At 45.3% G+C, this 17089-nt stretch overlaps 1 protein-coding gene across 4 annotated transcripts in view; it reads left to right on the top strand.

Annotated features, from left to right (window-relative positions):
- Window positions 1–17089, top strand: part of Zfhx3 (zinc finger homeobox 3) — a 277462-nt gene that overhangs the window by 238293 nt on the left and 22080 nt on the right. For all 4 annotated transcript variants that reach the window (XM_051201514.1, XM_051201513.1, XM_051201515.1 and 1 more), the window contains exons 6-7: window positions 11800–11933; window positions 12147–12347. In XM_051201514.1, coding sequence (XP_051057471.1) covers window positions 11800–11933; window positions 12147–12347 — 335 coding nt within the window. The remainder of the gene's footprint in view (window positions 1–11799; window positions 11934–12146; window positions 12348–17089) is intronic.

The following is a 17089-nucleotide window of genomic DNA, read 5'->3' as shown; positions in this document are numbered from 1 at the left end:
TTTTCACACAGCTAGAAATTGTGTTGCTGTCAGTTTCTTCCAGGGTCCCCTTCTACCCCCCCCCCCCGCCCTCTTTTCCATTTTCAGACTACTTTCAGCAGAACTTGGCTGCTTATAGTCATCACAGTCAGAATTCTGTCTCACGACTGAAAACAGACCATCAACTATTTTTATGGTGGTAAGCAAAAATAGATATAGGGTGTGGTACATAGCTAGACTTGCCTGAATTCCAGTAATTCAAAGCTTGGAACTGAGAATTTATATTGCTAAGTCGTAAGTAATGATACCCTATCAGTTGAGCATATGTGGGGGGAGAGGGAGTGGGTATGCAACTTTGTAAAAGAAATGTCATGTGCAATCAGATAATCATGGCACAATGTAATGAGAATTACTCTTAAGCTATAGATTGGGGCGTGGAATATAAATGAAGGAATAAATCATTGTTCATCACTATGGAAGACTCACATTCTACAGGAAGTCAGGAAGGTAACCCAGCCAGCAGGTGCCTGCTTTGTGAATACAAGGGACCTGAGTTGGAACCTCAGAGCCCATGTTTTTAAAAAGCTATAATCCCAGCTCCAGGGAGGTGGAGGCAGGTGGTCCCTAGCCTATTTGGTGTCTTGCAGGCCAGGGAAAGACAACACCCTAGAAATGATAGCTATGGTTATCCTTTGGCCTACACGCACACGCACAAAGAAATACTTGTAAATGTGCCTGTGATTCTTAGACTGTGGCCCTGTTGATTTTCCCTGCCTCGTTTGAACTTCAGAATTCGTGAAGATCTTCTGCTGTTAGAGTCATAGCAGGATTCTTTTATTTTTTTAATAGTTTGTCTTACTTTATTTATGTGCATTGATATGAAGGTGTCAGATCCCCTGGAATCAGTTACAGACAGTTGTAACCTGCCATGCGGTTGCTGGGAACTGAACTCCGGTCCTCTGGAAGTGCAGCCAGTGCTCTTAACCACTGAGCCATCCCTCCAGCCTATAGCAGGATTCTTTAAAGCATACCCCAGTGCCTCATGGGACATCACTTCTTGGGCACAACCATTCTTCTTGGGTTCCCTGTTACCTTGATTTCTGCAGCTGTGTCCCATAGATTAGGAACTCCTGGCTGTCAAAACTTTGATCAACATTCTCCATGAGCCACCAGCGGGTTCTTTAACCTCCTGGGTTAGATAGCTATTCCCTACCCTACAAACTGGAGAATGTGTAACTCAGCCACCGTCTCTTGTGATATGAAAAATGGAGAAGACCTGGCAAATCCTGTACTTCTTGAGGCATCACATGATTGTCAGCTGTGTATATGATGGCTGGTGACCATACGGTATCTGCTAAGTTTCGTATGTGCTGCCTGGCACTGCCCAGAACTGCTGCCAATAGTCTGTTAATTAAATAGCATGGCACGAGTGCTTTGAAGTCTAAATGACTCTACTTTCTGTTTCGAGTATCCAGCCCTTAGGGCAGCAGAAGGGTTTCACACTGGTGTACAGAAAAAACAAATTTAAGATGCTCTCACTTGTCCTAAAACCAGGGGCTCTCTTTCATGTGGTTTCACGGTCCCATGTGGGCTCCTGTTAGTTTCCAGATACTTATAAAAATGAAAACCCCTGCAACAAGTATCTGAGACTGTGCTCCTGGAAGTGGCGGTAACTGCAAGTTCGGTGTACTGATAAAGTGCTTGCAGTCTCCGAGCTGGGATCTGATCTGATCCAGGCGTGAGCAACTGTGGTGACTACTGTGCCTTATTCCCTGGCAGTGAGAACTAATAACTTCCTGTCAAGGGAACTCTGCCAGGGGTGGAGGGGGATGGGGGGAGACATGTGGGAAAATATCCATTCCAAACCTTCCCCAAAGGTACATGGGCACACTTCCCCTGTGTACACATCCGTTAGTCCCAGCTTTGGGAGTACTGTGGGCAAGCCAAACACGGAGACTGTGTAAAAGCTCCGGCGTCCATGCACACCTTGCTTTCTCTGCCTGACAACAGATGTTTCCAATCTCCCCAATGCTAGTAAAGGGGACAGTGATTTCTGTTTCCTGACAAAGCTGCACCAGGGCTGTTATATAATATTAAGGGGAAGTATTTCGTTTGGTGGCTCTTGGTGTCATCATGGACACATTCCCAAGCTGGTGTGGTTTCATTAATAAAACTTAGTCAAGACCCAAGGATATTAGGGTTTGAACCAGGAAAACACTGGGAGAGTGTGATTTTATTTACATCTTTGGTATCTAAGCTTGGAACCCACAGAGTGTGACTCTAGCTAAGGGCGTTTGAGCCTATGAAGACTGAAGGATTTCCATTAATGATCTTTGGCCTGGTCCCATGAATTGTGATTCTGTTGAGTTTTTGCTGTCTTGTTGTAGGTTTCTGAATCAGTATCTTACTGTGTAGCACAGACTAGCCGTGAGCTTGTGGTTGTCCTGCCTCGGTGTACTGGATGCTGAGATTGCTAGCATGCACCACTGATGCATCTCCTGCATGGTTCCACCTCTGGTTGCTCCAAGTCCATGATCATTATAGTCATGTCATGAAGCCGGAAGGGAACATGGTGATTACAAAGCTGACTGTGTCCTCTTACCTGTGGCCACAGCTGCAAGCAGCATGTATGGTCAGGCTAGGGGGAGACAGGAGACTTTGTGGGAACTGACAGGAGGCCAAAGCAGGCAAAGTTGACTGACTGCTTCCAAGCTAGGAATCAGGACTGATTCTCAGGTCCCCAAGGCCTGACACAAGCTGGGCCCACGGTAGCAACTAGTGCCTAGAAGTTTTTAAATAGTCAGACAGCCGGGCTGGTCTAAATGAGGTGGTGGCTGTATTGAGTGACTCAGAGGGAGTGAGGTGTCCTTTTGGGAGCTCAGATCAGCGCAGTTAAGCAGCCTTATGCATATTTCAAGAAGGAATTAGTGCAGCAGATTGATGCCTCTGATGTAGAATGGAGTACTGTTTTCTCCCCAAAGATGCGAACGAAGCAAGCAGCAGCCTTAGCATCTACCAGTTAACATGGGCTTCCTGTTCCACCATGAGGGGTCCAGTGTTCTCCAGAGAGGCATCTTCTTTCCTGGGAAGGCAGTGACTCAATGGCTCAGGATATTGCCAAATCTCCACTCCTAGAGACAAACTTGTGCAAATAGAAGTTAATGTGGATTTAGGCGGGATGGCTTTTAGAGGGAGTAGGTTCCCCTGAGGGACAGCGTGTGTAAGGCTTCACCTCCGGCCAGAGACATTTGGCTTTGACATCAGGCCTGCCTCTTCTTCCCATGTTAAACTGAAAGTCTCAAGTCATCAGTCATTGGAGAGTGGACTGGCAGACTCTTTAACTTAATTCAAGTTAGAGCAGAACATGTTATGACTCCTACCCGTGACACCAAGCACTGACCTGGGTAGCTGTTCTCAAAGTCTGGTCTCTGGAACCTGCCTCACCAGGGAACTTACTGGAAATGCATCTGGCTCAGACCTACAGAGCCACAGGAACGGTAGGCAGGTAGGGCCTGGAGTCAGTATTCATTGAGCCTTGCAAGGAACTCGGACCCTATTTGGAGTTCTAGGACCTGAGTTTGAAACCACAGAGACAAAAGCAAGAGCCAGTTTATTTATCCGCCACGTCCTTAGCCCCTTCTAGACCAGAGAGAACTGAGCTTCATTAATGACAGGGTGTGCCTAGAAGAGATGCAGGCGCTAAGTCTGGGTAGAGGACACCATCAACAACAGAGTTAGAGGTGGGATGGAAGGGTACTGGTCAGAGAGGCAGTGTCACAATGACAAGAGATTAAAGCCTGGGAAATCTTCAGCAAGCACAGCTAATAATTGACACTTGGGTACACAGCCTTCTCCGTACCTGCACCGTCCTTGAAGCTTCTTGTGAACCAGAGTGTATTTCAGAGCCAAAGGGAAAACAGTGGTCTCGGGTTTCCCAAGCACTGGCCTGTCTTGTCTGTAGCTGAGTTGATGGAGAAAAAAAATTAATTTCCTGAAGTAACAGCTGTACCCATCAGTAATGAACTCACAATTTCTTTGAAAAGGTCCTTGTAGAAACAAAGTCCATCTTAGTGAGACCCACATAGCTTGCTGAACCAGTGTGGGCACTGTCTTTTGCTCTGGGGCAGATGACCTCTTGGGGTGCCGTTCCCAAGGAAACACCTCAGTAGGCTGGACTGGGGCATGGAGGAAAAGCTCGAGTTCTTAGCAGGTGTGTGTAGGTCCTCCCCTGCAGTGTGTTTACAGTCCTGCTTCTGTTCACTTGAGGTCTCTCCCAACACTCTCTGAAGCATCTTTAAGTGCGTGACTAGAGCAGAAGGAGACCGTGCACGCCTAAAGACAGCTGGCTGCAAAGCAAACCCTTGAAAGGAATGTTGTCCTCTGTATTAGTGGAGGAAGAGAGTTTAGCCAGATCTCTGGCCACTTATCAAGTGCAGTAGCTCTACAGAACAGAGTCAGAAAGCCTAGCTTGTCCCCTGGGGAAGGAACTGCATGCAAACGCCAAGATTAACTCCCTTCACATCAACAGTAGGAGATCACAGAGTCCTTCTGGAGACACTGCACTTGTGCTGCTGAGAGGGAGTTGGAGGCCTGCGAGAAGCTGAGGGAGAAGGGCTGAGGGAAAAGGGAGCACCTCACCTTTTCTTTAATGAGAGCCTTGAACTGCACGGCCATTTTCAGATCTACTGAAGCATCTGTGTGTAGTATGCTGGCATAGCCATCCCAACTCCAACACTTTAATATGAAGTTGTATGAGGAAAAAAAAAATTCCCACTTAGTCAATGGAGATAGATAAAAGATTGCTGTAAATTTCTGGGGCAGGTGGCAAGCTGGTTTACGGAATGCAAGGCGATGAGAACCTCTGGCTTACGGAAAGTAACATGAATTAATAATCATTTAATTGGCTCCTCCATTATGTTGCTGGTTTGGGAGATGGGAGTTTAGATGGAGGGGCTGTCAGCAGTGCTTCAGCTCTAAATCTGATGTTGTGAAGTGGGGGTGGTGACTGCCCTGGACTCCTGATCTCAAAGACTCAAATGTCAGGCAGTATCCCAGGCTCTCGGTGGGCTCGTCCCAGGACCCCACAAAGGGAGAGACACATTGGTAAATATCACTTTCAAGTGACATAGTACCAAGTGGAGTGATGGAGAAGGAGCTTCCAAGTCACACAGACAGCTCAGTCCCTGCTCGGGATCTCCCCAAGGTAACGCTGGCCCACAGCGTAGTGTCCACCGTGCCCGCAGCCCCGCTGCCAAAGTAATGGGAAGGTGAAAGTTAATTCTGGCAGTACTTTTGTCTTCTTAGATTGCAAGTGGATATCCTGTATGGGGAAACCAGAAACTGCGATATTAAGGTTCCTTTTACTCTCTTTCTCCATGTTTCTCACAAGGCAGTGAGCCCTTGCCTTACTCAGCTTCTGCATCACATAGCCCATGGCACTTGATGAGAAACAGGCATGTGCTGCATGGAGTCCACAGTCCAATGGGGCTATGCCTACAACACTTTCTTTTCTTTTACATTTCCGTGAGTCAGGTTCAGACTCTGAGTGGAGACTGAGATCGGTTAAGAGTTTGTCCTAGGAAGAATCTTTTCCTGGGAGTTACAGAGACTGATATTTAGATGCTGTGTCCCTATGCAGTCCACACATCAGAAGCCTGCCAGTGGACGCTGTTTCTAACAACAGATAAGTTTAACACCATAAAATTTTATCGAAACTACAAGCCAGTGCTGAGCATGGTGGTACATACCGCTAAACCTAGCACTTGGGAAGCAGAGGCAGGAAAATCTCTGAGTTCAAGGCCAGGGATCTACATAGAAAGTTCCAAGACAACCAGGACTATATCAAGAGACCCTGTCTCCAAAAAAAGAAAAAAAGAAAAAAAAAAAAAAACCTACAAGAAACTTTTGTGAATTCAAATGAGCTTTCTTCCTCCCCTGGTTCCTTCTGATGAATGGAACAGGGATGACTCACTACTAATTATGAATAATTAATAAAACTTACCGATAATTATTTTTAGAAATTAAATACTTAGCAGAGAAATGTGATAAGGTCAAAACGTCAAAGTATATATAAAGGTTGATGTCTCCATTCACAAGTGGTTTCTCCCAGTAAAGAAGTCATGCACCATGATCCTTTGAATGTAGAGGAATCTCATGGCCTCAGATGCAGAAGCAGGAGTCAGGCTACCTCCTTTTAGCATTTGTCCTTGTCAGTTTTAGTGGCTCACACACCACGATTTAGGAGGTTATGACAGGAAGCGCAACTCTAGAAATGCGCCATTCTGGTCTTTGCTGGATAATCTGGGCTGGGTGACCCTGACCCCCAGCTACTGGGTCTATACGTGTGTCCTGTCAAGGTTAGTGGGGATTCTACCCAGCTTATCACTGTTGCAGTATGTCACCTGCTTGTCTTAGGTAGCGTGCCATGCTCCATGGATGTCTCCCCTTGACTTGATGGCATATTCTGATCCCTTTGCATTGCCAGGAGCCCAGCATGTTGCCTGTGGAGGATCCATTGAGATTTAACAAATTTTCATACGGCATAATTGCCAAAAGGGGGAGAAAAACTGTCTTAAGCAGCAAAGTTAGAAAAAAAAAGAAAGAAAGAAAGAAAAAAGACCCCCTGATGTTTTTCACAGCATGGATCCAAATACCCACTTTTCATGGACAGCTGAATTTAAATGCTAAGGCATTTAATTATAATATGTAAAATAATGTAGCTACACAATAAATTTAGAAAATTAACCACAATGCTGTTGCCTAAATATGATAATCACTTCTATTTTTTTTCCTTCAATGCCTATGGCTTATCTATAACAGAGTATAATGTCCATTTCATCTTTTCTGATTTGTATTTCTGATTTTTCATAGCAATCATTTTAATGTTTGTAGCACACAAAGGAATGGCTGTACAGTCACTTACTGTACCATGCCCTATTGTATAATTCTTAGTTTTTGCTTGTTGGATTCCTCAACCCCAGCCCAAATATTAGAAATCAAACTCAGTATGTGGAACATGCTATGCAAGCACTCTGTTCCGAGCCCCCCCACACACACACATACAAACACACAGGCACGCACGCGCACACACACACATGCACATGCTTCATTTTTATACGGTCTCACTAAGTTGCCTATGCTGGCCTGAAACCTGCATGGTCCTTCTGCTTTAGCCTTTCAAGTAGCTGTGCCTCCATGCTTGGTGAGATGGTTTCCACTTCGTTTAATCATTATTAATAAAAAATGATGTCAGGTAGTTTCTGTTGTTGCTGCCAGTTTACTACAAAGATTCCATGCACTGATTATGTAAGCCATGACCTGTGGTCCATCCATTTCCTTTTTCCTGTCATGACATCAGAGAAGACTTGGAATGACTAACTGATTTTTTAAAAAGGTGTTTTCTGTATTGTACATCCTCTTCTACAGTCCAACATACAGTGTAGAGAAGTCTTCAAAGCAGAGGGCCATAGTACTTTCTCTTGGTGACCATGTTACCTCATCTCCTCATGCCTACGGTGTGTGCCAAGAACCAGGGAGAGGAAAGGTAGAAATTCATTTTGAGACTGTGCCCCTTCTGAAGTGGTTAAGAGAAAAGCCTAAGAAAAGATGAGTCTCTGTGGCTTGTGATAGGCCATTCCCTAGCATGTTGGTGGAGAACTGTCGGTTCATGCGCACTAATTGTACAAAGGATCCTAACTGGAACTTGCTAGGGATTGGACTTAATGTTTGAGGTCAAGCAAGGGCAGGGGCTAGTGTCAGATCTACTTGACCTAACTGCAGGAATAGTCTTCCCACACCTCTCAGGGAAATGCAGGGGACTGAGTAAATGCCCCCCCCTCCCTCCCTTCCTCCCTCCCTCTCTCTTTTTCTCTCCCTTTCTCCCTTTCCTTTCCTTTCCTTTTTTTTTTTTTTAAATAAATGACTTGGCCTAATGTCCACTTCTGGGCAGGTTTTATTTAGTAACAATGTTAAGATGCCCTGGGTAGAAAGGAGATGAAACTGGAAGTTTGTGTCTGTGTACCTATGGGTGTAGTATTACACACACAGCCTGGCTATTGTGTTTCTGGGAAGAAAGGAATAAGGGAGCCAGTGTGCTGATTTTATTTTAGTTTTTTAAACACTTAGTAACAGCTCCTTAGTTCAGGGTGACAAAAGAGCTTTAGAATCCAAGAGCAGTTGGGAGTTTGTGGGGCCAGAAGGGCAACAACGATTCTGATACCAAAGTTCTCACCTCTGCTACCTTGCCACACTTTCTGTGTCGGAGCTGAAGGTAAAGGATGGACTCTTTGGCCCTTCAAAGAAGCTGAGGATGCACTGGTGTTTGCCTTTCAGCTCTGAGAGACTGAGATGGGTTGGGTGGTCTCAGCCTCGTTGCCCACTCATTCACACTGCTGGGCAACCAATTGTCCCTTCTCATAGTCGGGTGGCACGTGAAGGAAGCCTATAGTAGGCAATGCCATTGTCCCGTAGTAAACACAGGACTACTGTTTCACCAGGAGTAGGACCTGCATCGTGATTGCCTCTGCTGTAAGGAGGTGCCAGTGGCTTTCTTCTCTGCGGTTAAGTTCTGAGCCTAACCTGATGCCTGCCGCTTAGGGATGGAAATGGGGAGCAAAGAGGATGACTTGGAACAACTAAGCCTTAAAAATATTTCTAGCAATTCTTTGAGAAGTTCACTCAATGTATTTGGATAATATTCACCCTCAACTCCTTCCCTTACTTACCTCCTTCAAGATCCAGCTCTCCCTCCTCGCACCTTCATGTCCTATGTTATTACTTCATCACTACCATCGTCATCCTTATTGGCCTCAATGTGTGCTATCTGTGTACTTCAGGGTATGAGGCCAAAGCAAAACAGTATCTTATGGGCACTATGGGAGCATTGTAGCCATGAACACACAGCAGCAATGGTTGCCCCCACAACACCTGCTCAAGATCAAGGCAGTCAGCATTCTAGCCTGGAATGGGAAGGAGCTCATGAGCTCCCATCCCAAATTGAGACGCTTATGGACTGTCAGTTTTCTTTAAGGGTATGTGTGTGTGGGGGGGGGGCTCAACCACACTCCAACTGTCCAGCAAGTAAGCTTGTAAAGAGAGCATCATTGGTGGCTTCCACTCACCATCTTTAGCATATACTAGAAGATAAATGATGAGATAACCTGCTCATGGCAGAAGAAACACTTGAAGCTGTAGGAGTGCTCATGCTGGGCCTGTAACACTCCAGAGCCTGGGTCCTAAGACATTAGGGTCGTGTGATCACTTCTGCTGGGGGCCAGGAGATGGGAAATGGGCCATGGGGGAACTGGTCTCAAATGTTACAGCACCTAGTTAATCAGCAGCTAGTCCATCACATTAAATATCCAGCCATCATGTATTACCTTTCAAGTGAAAATGAATAACTCCCATTAAGAGCAAAATGGGTTTGAAGTCGATCCGAGACAGATTAAAATACTGTTATGAATCTGTACAGAGAGGAGGAGGGGTTCTGTGTGTAATATGCCTGCCCTGGCACTTTTTAAATAATAGATGCCCTGCAAACTTAAGGAGAACAGGTTACCAAGACACCAGGGTTAAAGGTCACAAAATATACATTCTGGGAAGAGCATCAACTTCCTGGAATGTTTCTTGTATTTGGCAATTCAAAGAAAAAAAATGTTATGGCCTTATGCTTTCAATGAATAAAATTTATTTTTTAGAGTAATTTATTATTAAAGTACACAGTTCAGTTTGGTGGGTAAAGGCACTTGCCACCGAGCCTTACAATCTGAGTTTTACAATTCAGATCCCACGTTGAAAAGTGAGAACCAACTCCAGCAAATTGACCCTGCGATCTTCACATGAGTGCAAGCATATGTCACACACACGCACATCACATCTCACACACACACACACACACACACACACACACACACTTTCCAAAACAGTGGCTTAATGCTGAGGCATGTCCTTTGTAATAGTACTAATACTTTTTCAGTTCTTTATATGAAATTCAAAGAGCTTGCAAATGAAAACAGCAGCAGCTACAGGGAAGCCACTCACATGACCTCTTGTCCAGACCCAGTCCTTACACATCTGTGAACATCAGGCAGTTAGAGCTGGAGCTGTGGAAGGAGCGTCCTTTAAGACTTTCCCTGTCAGTTGTATTTTATGCTCCTAGGCACTATGAAAGCCTAAAAAATATCCGTAACAAAGTCAGAAATAGGAAGGCAGTGAGCTTTATCCTCTCCGTCATCATTCATGTCCTTTACCTGCGTTTTATCCTTCATTATCTAATACTTGCCTTTCCTGTTCTCCCTTCCATGCCACACCGTACCTACACGTACATTTGTTAATATATATCGATATGTGCATTGTAGGCAAGGATCTGCATATGAGAGAGAAATGCATAGTGGTTTTTTTTTTTTTTTTTTCTTTTTACAGTTGGGTGATGACTTTGCTTAATATTATACATTTTAAACCTATCCACTGTCTTGTGAATCTTGTGAGCTCGTTTTTCTTTAGAACTAAACAACATCCCATTCTATATGTGTACCGTATTTTCATTATCCATTTACCTGCTGATGGGCAGGTAGATTGCTTCCATTTCCTTGCTATAGTGAATAGAGCAGCAATGAACACAAGGTACAAATATTTCGGTGGTCAGGTATGGGATTCTCTGGGTATATGCCCAGCAGCAGCTAGCTGAGGCATACGGTAGTTCTTTTTAATTCTTTGAGGAATCTCAAATTGGTTTCAGTAATGACTGTATTAATTTGTACCCCCATCATTGGTGAATAAGGATTTCCATTTCCTGTTTTATTTTTAATTTGGTTTGGTTTTTGTTTGTTTTTTTTTTTTTTTTTCTTATTGCCTTGAGCAACATTCTGAAAAAGTAGAATTTCACACCCAAAATAAATGAAAATGCTAGTCCTTAATTGCCAAGGAGGGTTGGGATGAGCAAACCCAACCACATAGGAATCTCTATTTACCCTCGGAGCCTTTCTTCTTCCCATTGAGCCTTCAGCCCAATTATGTCCTCACCAAGATCTCCTTGGCCCTTCTCTCTGCTTCCTGCAACTCCTTCTCCCAGCACTTCTGCCCCTACTACATGGTATTCAAACCTCACATGCCCCTCTGCACGTATTGTTTTGGGGATCTTTGTGCTGGCTTTTAGTAGTGCTGTCACGGGCAATCCGAAGAGTGGCTTGTAAGCAGGAAGGGCGCTTCCCTCTCTGTAGCCACTCTGAAGACCTTGCATATCTGCAGCATTGCTTCGGCCATGACTCAGGTGCACACTCTGCCCAGCTCCACTCCTCGATTATGTCTTCCCCAGAAGCAAACTGCTGAACCCAGACTAGAGTTTTAACGTGTTAATATGCAGGTGTCCACTAAGCCTGTGGTGCTGGCGTGATTCCAAGAGGTGGGACAATAAAGGTGGGAACACGCAGTTGTTCAGGTCTGCGTGTTCTGGTACTCAGGCTGGTGAAGCCTTTGGTGAGGCTTTGCCACCTTTCCAGCCTCTCTCCCCCAATCCCTTATAAAGTGATAAGCTGCGCTTAGATGGTGGAAAGTTAGAAAAGATTGAATTTAGATCAAGCTGATACCAGGGCCTTTTTACTGAATGTCTTACCTTCTCTGTCCCACATTGAGTTGTTAAGGAATTCATGGAGGTGGGGTAGAATATGGAGAAACACACTCAGCTTTCCCAGGGTGCATGGGAAGTCATTTTTCCTGGAATCTGGTGTCTTAGGAAGCTCCTGTGGTATTACTGATTGTTGCTCCTTACCCAGCACAGAGCATCCCCCAGCTGACCTGGTCCATATCTTCTACTTTCTCTTTTAGCGTTGTCCAGTCAAACAGAGAAGGAGTTGACAGATTCTCCTGCAACCTCCAAGCGCATCTCCTTCTCAGGCAGCTCCGAGACCCCATCCTCTTCAAAGAGGCCAAAAACGTCAGAGGAGGTCAAGCCAGAACAGGTGAGGCCAGAGGGATCTGGGCTGTGTGTGTGTGTGTGTGTGTGTGTGTGTGTGTGTGGAGGGGGGAGATGTTTTGGATGTCGATGGGCGTAAATGCTTTTGTGGAGGGCGGTATTCTAGATGTTGATGGGAATGAATTTTAGGGGGGTTGGGGATGGGGACAGACACACTTTTGGGACATGATTCAGTGCAGTGGTGGATGTGTCCCCATAGATGTACCAGTGTCCCTACTGCAAGTATAGCAATGCTGATGTGAACCGGCTACGGGTGCATGCCATGACACAGCACTCTGTGCAGCCCATGCTCCGCTGTCCCCTGTGCCAAGACATGCTCAACAACAAGATCCACCTCCAGCTGCATCTCACCCACCTCCACAGCGTGGCACCTGACTGCGTGGAGAAGCTCATTATGACGGTAAGGCAGCCAGGAGGGGGGCCCTGTGGCTCTTCTTCCTTCAGAGGTCAAAAGTCATATCATAACAAGGGCAAGAGCTGTTTGTCAGCCAAGAAAGCCAGTGCAAAATTGGCGGTGTGAGGAAGTTGTCCCAGCTCTGTGAGCAAGGTTTTACAGTTCCTGCCTTGCGCTGTGTGTTCGTGTGGCACAGTTGTGGCCCTCATTCAGGAAGTCATTATTCAGAGTCTCCAGGTCTTTATTGCCAAGTCTCGGGTCTGCCTGGCTCTCCCATGCTTTATGCCTTGGGGAAACTGAGTCTTAACAAAATCACTCGACCCCATGTATCACTTGTTAGCTAAGATTTGAACCCGCATTTTTCACTTCTGAGTGTAACTTTGGAATGTGAGGCTTTCTCAAGTGGTATTTTTTTCTCGGAGCAGGAAAGCCATCCATTTGGGTGTGGCATGCTGGTTCAGGAATGCAGGCTTTACCTCTGGACAGGATGTTGTTATGCCTGCAAGCTTTGAAAGGCGAACTCTTAAATGGCCATCCTAGACATGGCCAAAAGATCAGAATTAACATTCAATTCTAACCGTGGTATGGAGACTTCCAAACACTGTAGATGGTAGTAATGTAGCTGGTAATCAATCAGCTGTGCCAGGGCAGCCAGGAAAGTCCTTTCCTGGTCACCAGAGGAAGAAGCAGAAGAGCTTATCCTCACCTCTAGGCTAGTACTGATTCAGCAGTGGGAGAATAAGTTGACATGATTGGCATTTCCTGTGGAAATTCCCAGAGAGGTAGTCTAGTCCGAATCCCATGGTGATTGTGCAGGTTGCAGGTGCATCGCTTTGAGGGTATTTCCAATTCCATTGGTTATGTAAGAATTAATGAGTTGTGTGTATAAAGATGTTTAGTCGTGATGACTGACATGCCAAGAGAATGTGAAACAGCCAGTGGAAAACTCTAAGGCAGGATAGCCTGAGCTTTCCAGAGAGCTTTCAAGCATGAATTCACTTTCCCTGGGCATTTTCAGATAGGCTGGTAAACTCCATGGAAAGATTCTCTGTAAGAGGGTTGGGTCCTCCTCCTGGGAATGGGAGGGTTTCTGCATAGCAGGTTTCCCCCCCACCCCCCGCAATTCCCAGCAGTCATGGACATAAGAAGGGCTTTTCCTGGACCTCACCTCACTTTCTCAGTGACTGGAACCCTGCAAAGTGACGGATCAGGAAGAGACATGGGGAACAATCATTTTCTTTACTTAGCTACAGTTTTCTTCTGCTTGGATGGTTATTTTTGTTGTTTAATATGAATCTATGTATGGCAACCACGGATCTACAGTAATCTCCAAGCCTGGTAACATTAGGCAGTGAAACAGTACATCTCTCGCTACTAGCCTGTAAATTGTATTTTGTTTATTTAGATGTATTCAGATATCCATTGTTGGTCATCCTTTTATTTGTCTATTTTGGTTTTTCAAGACATGGTTCCTCTGTGTAGACCTGACTGTTCTGAAACTCTATTTGTATACCGTGTTGGGCTCAAACTCACAGAGATCCTTCTGCCTCTGCCTCTGGAGTACTGGGGTTAAAGGTGTGCGCCACCACTGCCTGGCTTAGGTGGTCATGTTTTTTGTTTTTGTTTTTGTTTTTTTTTGTTTGTTTGTTTGTTTGTTTTTTGTTTTTTATAACAGAACTAGAAAGGCAAATTTTAAGAGGTAATTTTCATGATCACTCTGAATCTTTTGCTAGTAGAATTTTCAAGGGTGGTTATTACTAGAGTGTTTGCTTGGGTCCCAATCCCTAAGATAGTTCTGGAAGTGATCCACTAAGTATTACTTGGTCAAGAAGTGATTATTTTTTTTCAGCCTTTAAAGACCAATGGAAACAAGGCCACAGCCATCCCAGCCTATTCTGTTTACACTAAAGCTTAACACAGACTGTTGCAGGCCCTCCTGGTAGCAGTGTACAAATACAAAAGCATTCATGACAGTGCCAGGGAACACTCAGTATGCTGGGAGAGCTAGCTGGTTAGCTTGTCCTTGCCCCCCCCCCAGCTGCCTATGGTGAGGTTATGTAGGAGAAACTGCTAGCTAAAACCCCATGCTCTGTATAGGACCCTCATGTGCCTCATCTTTCTAAAGACAATGGAGATGTTTTCTAGACATTTCTGAGAAGTGTGCAAATTGTGGGAAGTGTGCTGGTTATAGAAAATCAGTCTGCTAGTACCAGTGAGCTAATATTGTGAAGGGAAGTTGAAAGTAGTGAGACATGTGAGAGGTGTAGGTGTCTACGTGCTTGCCCTGACTTCAAAGCAGATGCGGGGTGCTTTAAACGAACTATGTCTGCTTGGGAAGCCGGAGTCGTGACATGGCCGTCCCATGCCCTGGTTCCAATCATGAGGATAGTTTGGAAAGTGATGTGTTTCCTTCTCAATCCTGAACAGATGAACCACTGGGAGGTTGGGGGGAGGAGTTGGCAGCTGTTCTCTAGGGCAAACCCAGAATCCTCTTTGATGACTAGCCCTTGGTCAGATGCCAGGGCCATTCTTCTGAAAAGTTTGGTGTTAAAACGGAATTTGCAATTGTTCTACAACTAAGTGATGATAATGAACCTGTGGTTAAGATCATGTCCCTGAAGGGTATTTTACAGTAATTTTATTAGAAAATCAGCCCTGGGAAAGTATTGGTTAGGCTTTCTGACAGTTTATCTGTTTGTGCTTAGCCAAGTGAAGCAGCGCACTCTGAAAGCAATCTGACGAGGGTTCCTCTAAACAAGTCTGCTTCCCGTGTTTCTTCGTGAAGGAGTGGCAAGTGTGCCTGCTCATTCATGCTCCCAGAGGAGGACATTGGGTCTCTTGGATCCTGGATGGCAAGGCAAATGGCAGTGAGCAGAGTGGCTCAGACAGGCAGCTTTGGCTACAGAACAGGAAAAGCTGGCAAAGGCTCCCAGATGCACAATCCCCAATGGATGCGGGACATAACCTGGGTGTCTAAAGCTAGACATTCTGAAGAATTTTTATTCAGTGCCTTGGTTCAAAGTCTCAGGAAGTAGCTTGTATTGGGTTTCAGTCCATCTGAAAGTAAATTCTGCCCTGATAAATGGAAATAGATTACTTTTTACACAATGTCTTTCCATTCTGTTGTAAATGGAGAGTGTTTTGAGGAGGCTTCATTTAATAACACCTTATCAGACAGCTTTCAGGAACCTGCAGTGTCTAATACGTCTGTTGCTATGGTAACAGCTGCTTGCTTATGCTCTGCATCTCATATCTATGTCTTCCATGGGTCCCCTTCTTTTTACTGATGAGGGGTCTTGAAAAAAACGCTCTCCACTGGCAACCTTTGCAGCACCAGCCCTCAGCCATGGAAACCGCACCCACAGCACTCACTTCTGCCTGGCCTGTTGGAAACAGCTCAGACAGTATCTTTTTACACGTCATATGAGAGAAGGAAATCTCGCAGGCTGTAGGGCATTGAGACAAGGGCTCCTCCACACTTGGCTGGGCAATCTCTCACCCCATGTTGATTTCAAGTAACCAAGTCTTATTTCCAGACAGAGCCAAGGCTTCAGGTTGGGGGGAAGCATTGGCACTTCTACTCTGTCCCTGTATTTCCCTTCTTTCAGGGGAAGGATGAGAGCTCAGAGACACATTTTTTTTTTTTTTTTTTTTTTTTTTTTTGCTCCTAAATAAGAATGGGAAAGACCACCCACCATGCATTTCAATACTCTTAAATTATTCTAATTGATCAGTGTCTTCTAAATGACAGGACATACCACTGGGATCCTAGATCATTAATATGTGGACATTTTCTTTGTTCCTTAATCACTTAACAAAATGGGACCTCACAGCTGCAAAGAGGCTGAGCCAAGAACACCTTTTTCTGTAGCCCTCCCTCTTCCTCCTCTTCCCTGGTCCACCACTACTCCATGTTTTATACATGCCCAGATGTCCCTCCTGTGGTCCTGGCCCTGCCTTGCCTCGGGGTTTTCTCAGAGCCTCTCTTTTGGGGACAATAGTTTGGTTGCCTGTGATCTTTAAGCAGTGTCTATGACTCTCTCCACTCCTGTATGTGGGGATCTGGGGGCTGGGGGAGGGCAGGCTTCCCCCTCCCCCCAGGGGGTCTCTTTTGCTCCCCCTGGCCCTGGGGCTGTCACACCCACCTGCGAATCAGCTCTTTTACTTTGTCCCCATCTCACAGGAAGGTAATGAAAATAATCGGGCTTCATTAATTCCAAGCCCTGTGAGATGATAGCCATTTGGAGCCTGTTTGCCAATTAGATGGTCTAAATTAGAAGTGACCTTGGTATACTGCCACTGCTTGCCTCTCGGGGTCTAATGAAGCTATGCTCTCCAATTCATTCTTCCCCGGCACTCTTGTCTGTGTGTACACACATGCACATGTATAACTATGTTTCTTGTCTCCCTCCCTCCCCACCCCCCCTTAGCAATCTGGTCTACATAAATGTTAATGTAACCTACAGTTTTGTTTGTGTATATGTGTATAAGTTTTAGGCATTCCGAATTATGACTATAGAAACAACCCTGGAGACGCCATTTTAAAAAGGAAATGGGTGGGAAGGAGGTAGACAGGTTAGTCAGTGAATTCAGAGTGACAGGTAGATAGGAAGAGTGCATTCCAGTGTTCTGTGGCACAGTGGGCCAACTACCATCAACAGCAGCAGGCAGTTCAAATAGAAGCTTCTTAGTGCTTGGTGAGGAAATGATAAATATTTGAGGAGACGAATTTGCCAAGACCCTCATTT

Source organism: Phodopus roborovskii, unplaced genomic scaffold (genome assembly GCF_943737965.1).
Source record: "Phodopus roborovskii unplaced genomic scaffold, PHOROB, whole genome shotgun sequence".
In the NCBI taxonomy this organism is placed as follows: domain Eukaryota; kingdom Metazoa; phylum Chordata; class Mammalia; order Rodentia; family Cricetidae; genus Phodopus; species Phodopus roborovskii.
This window is presented reverse-complemented; position numbering and strand designations above follow the sequence as displayed.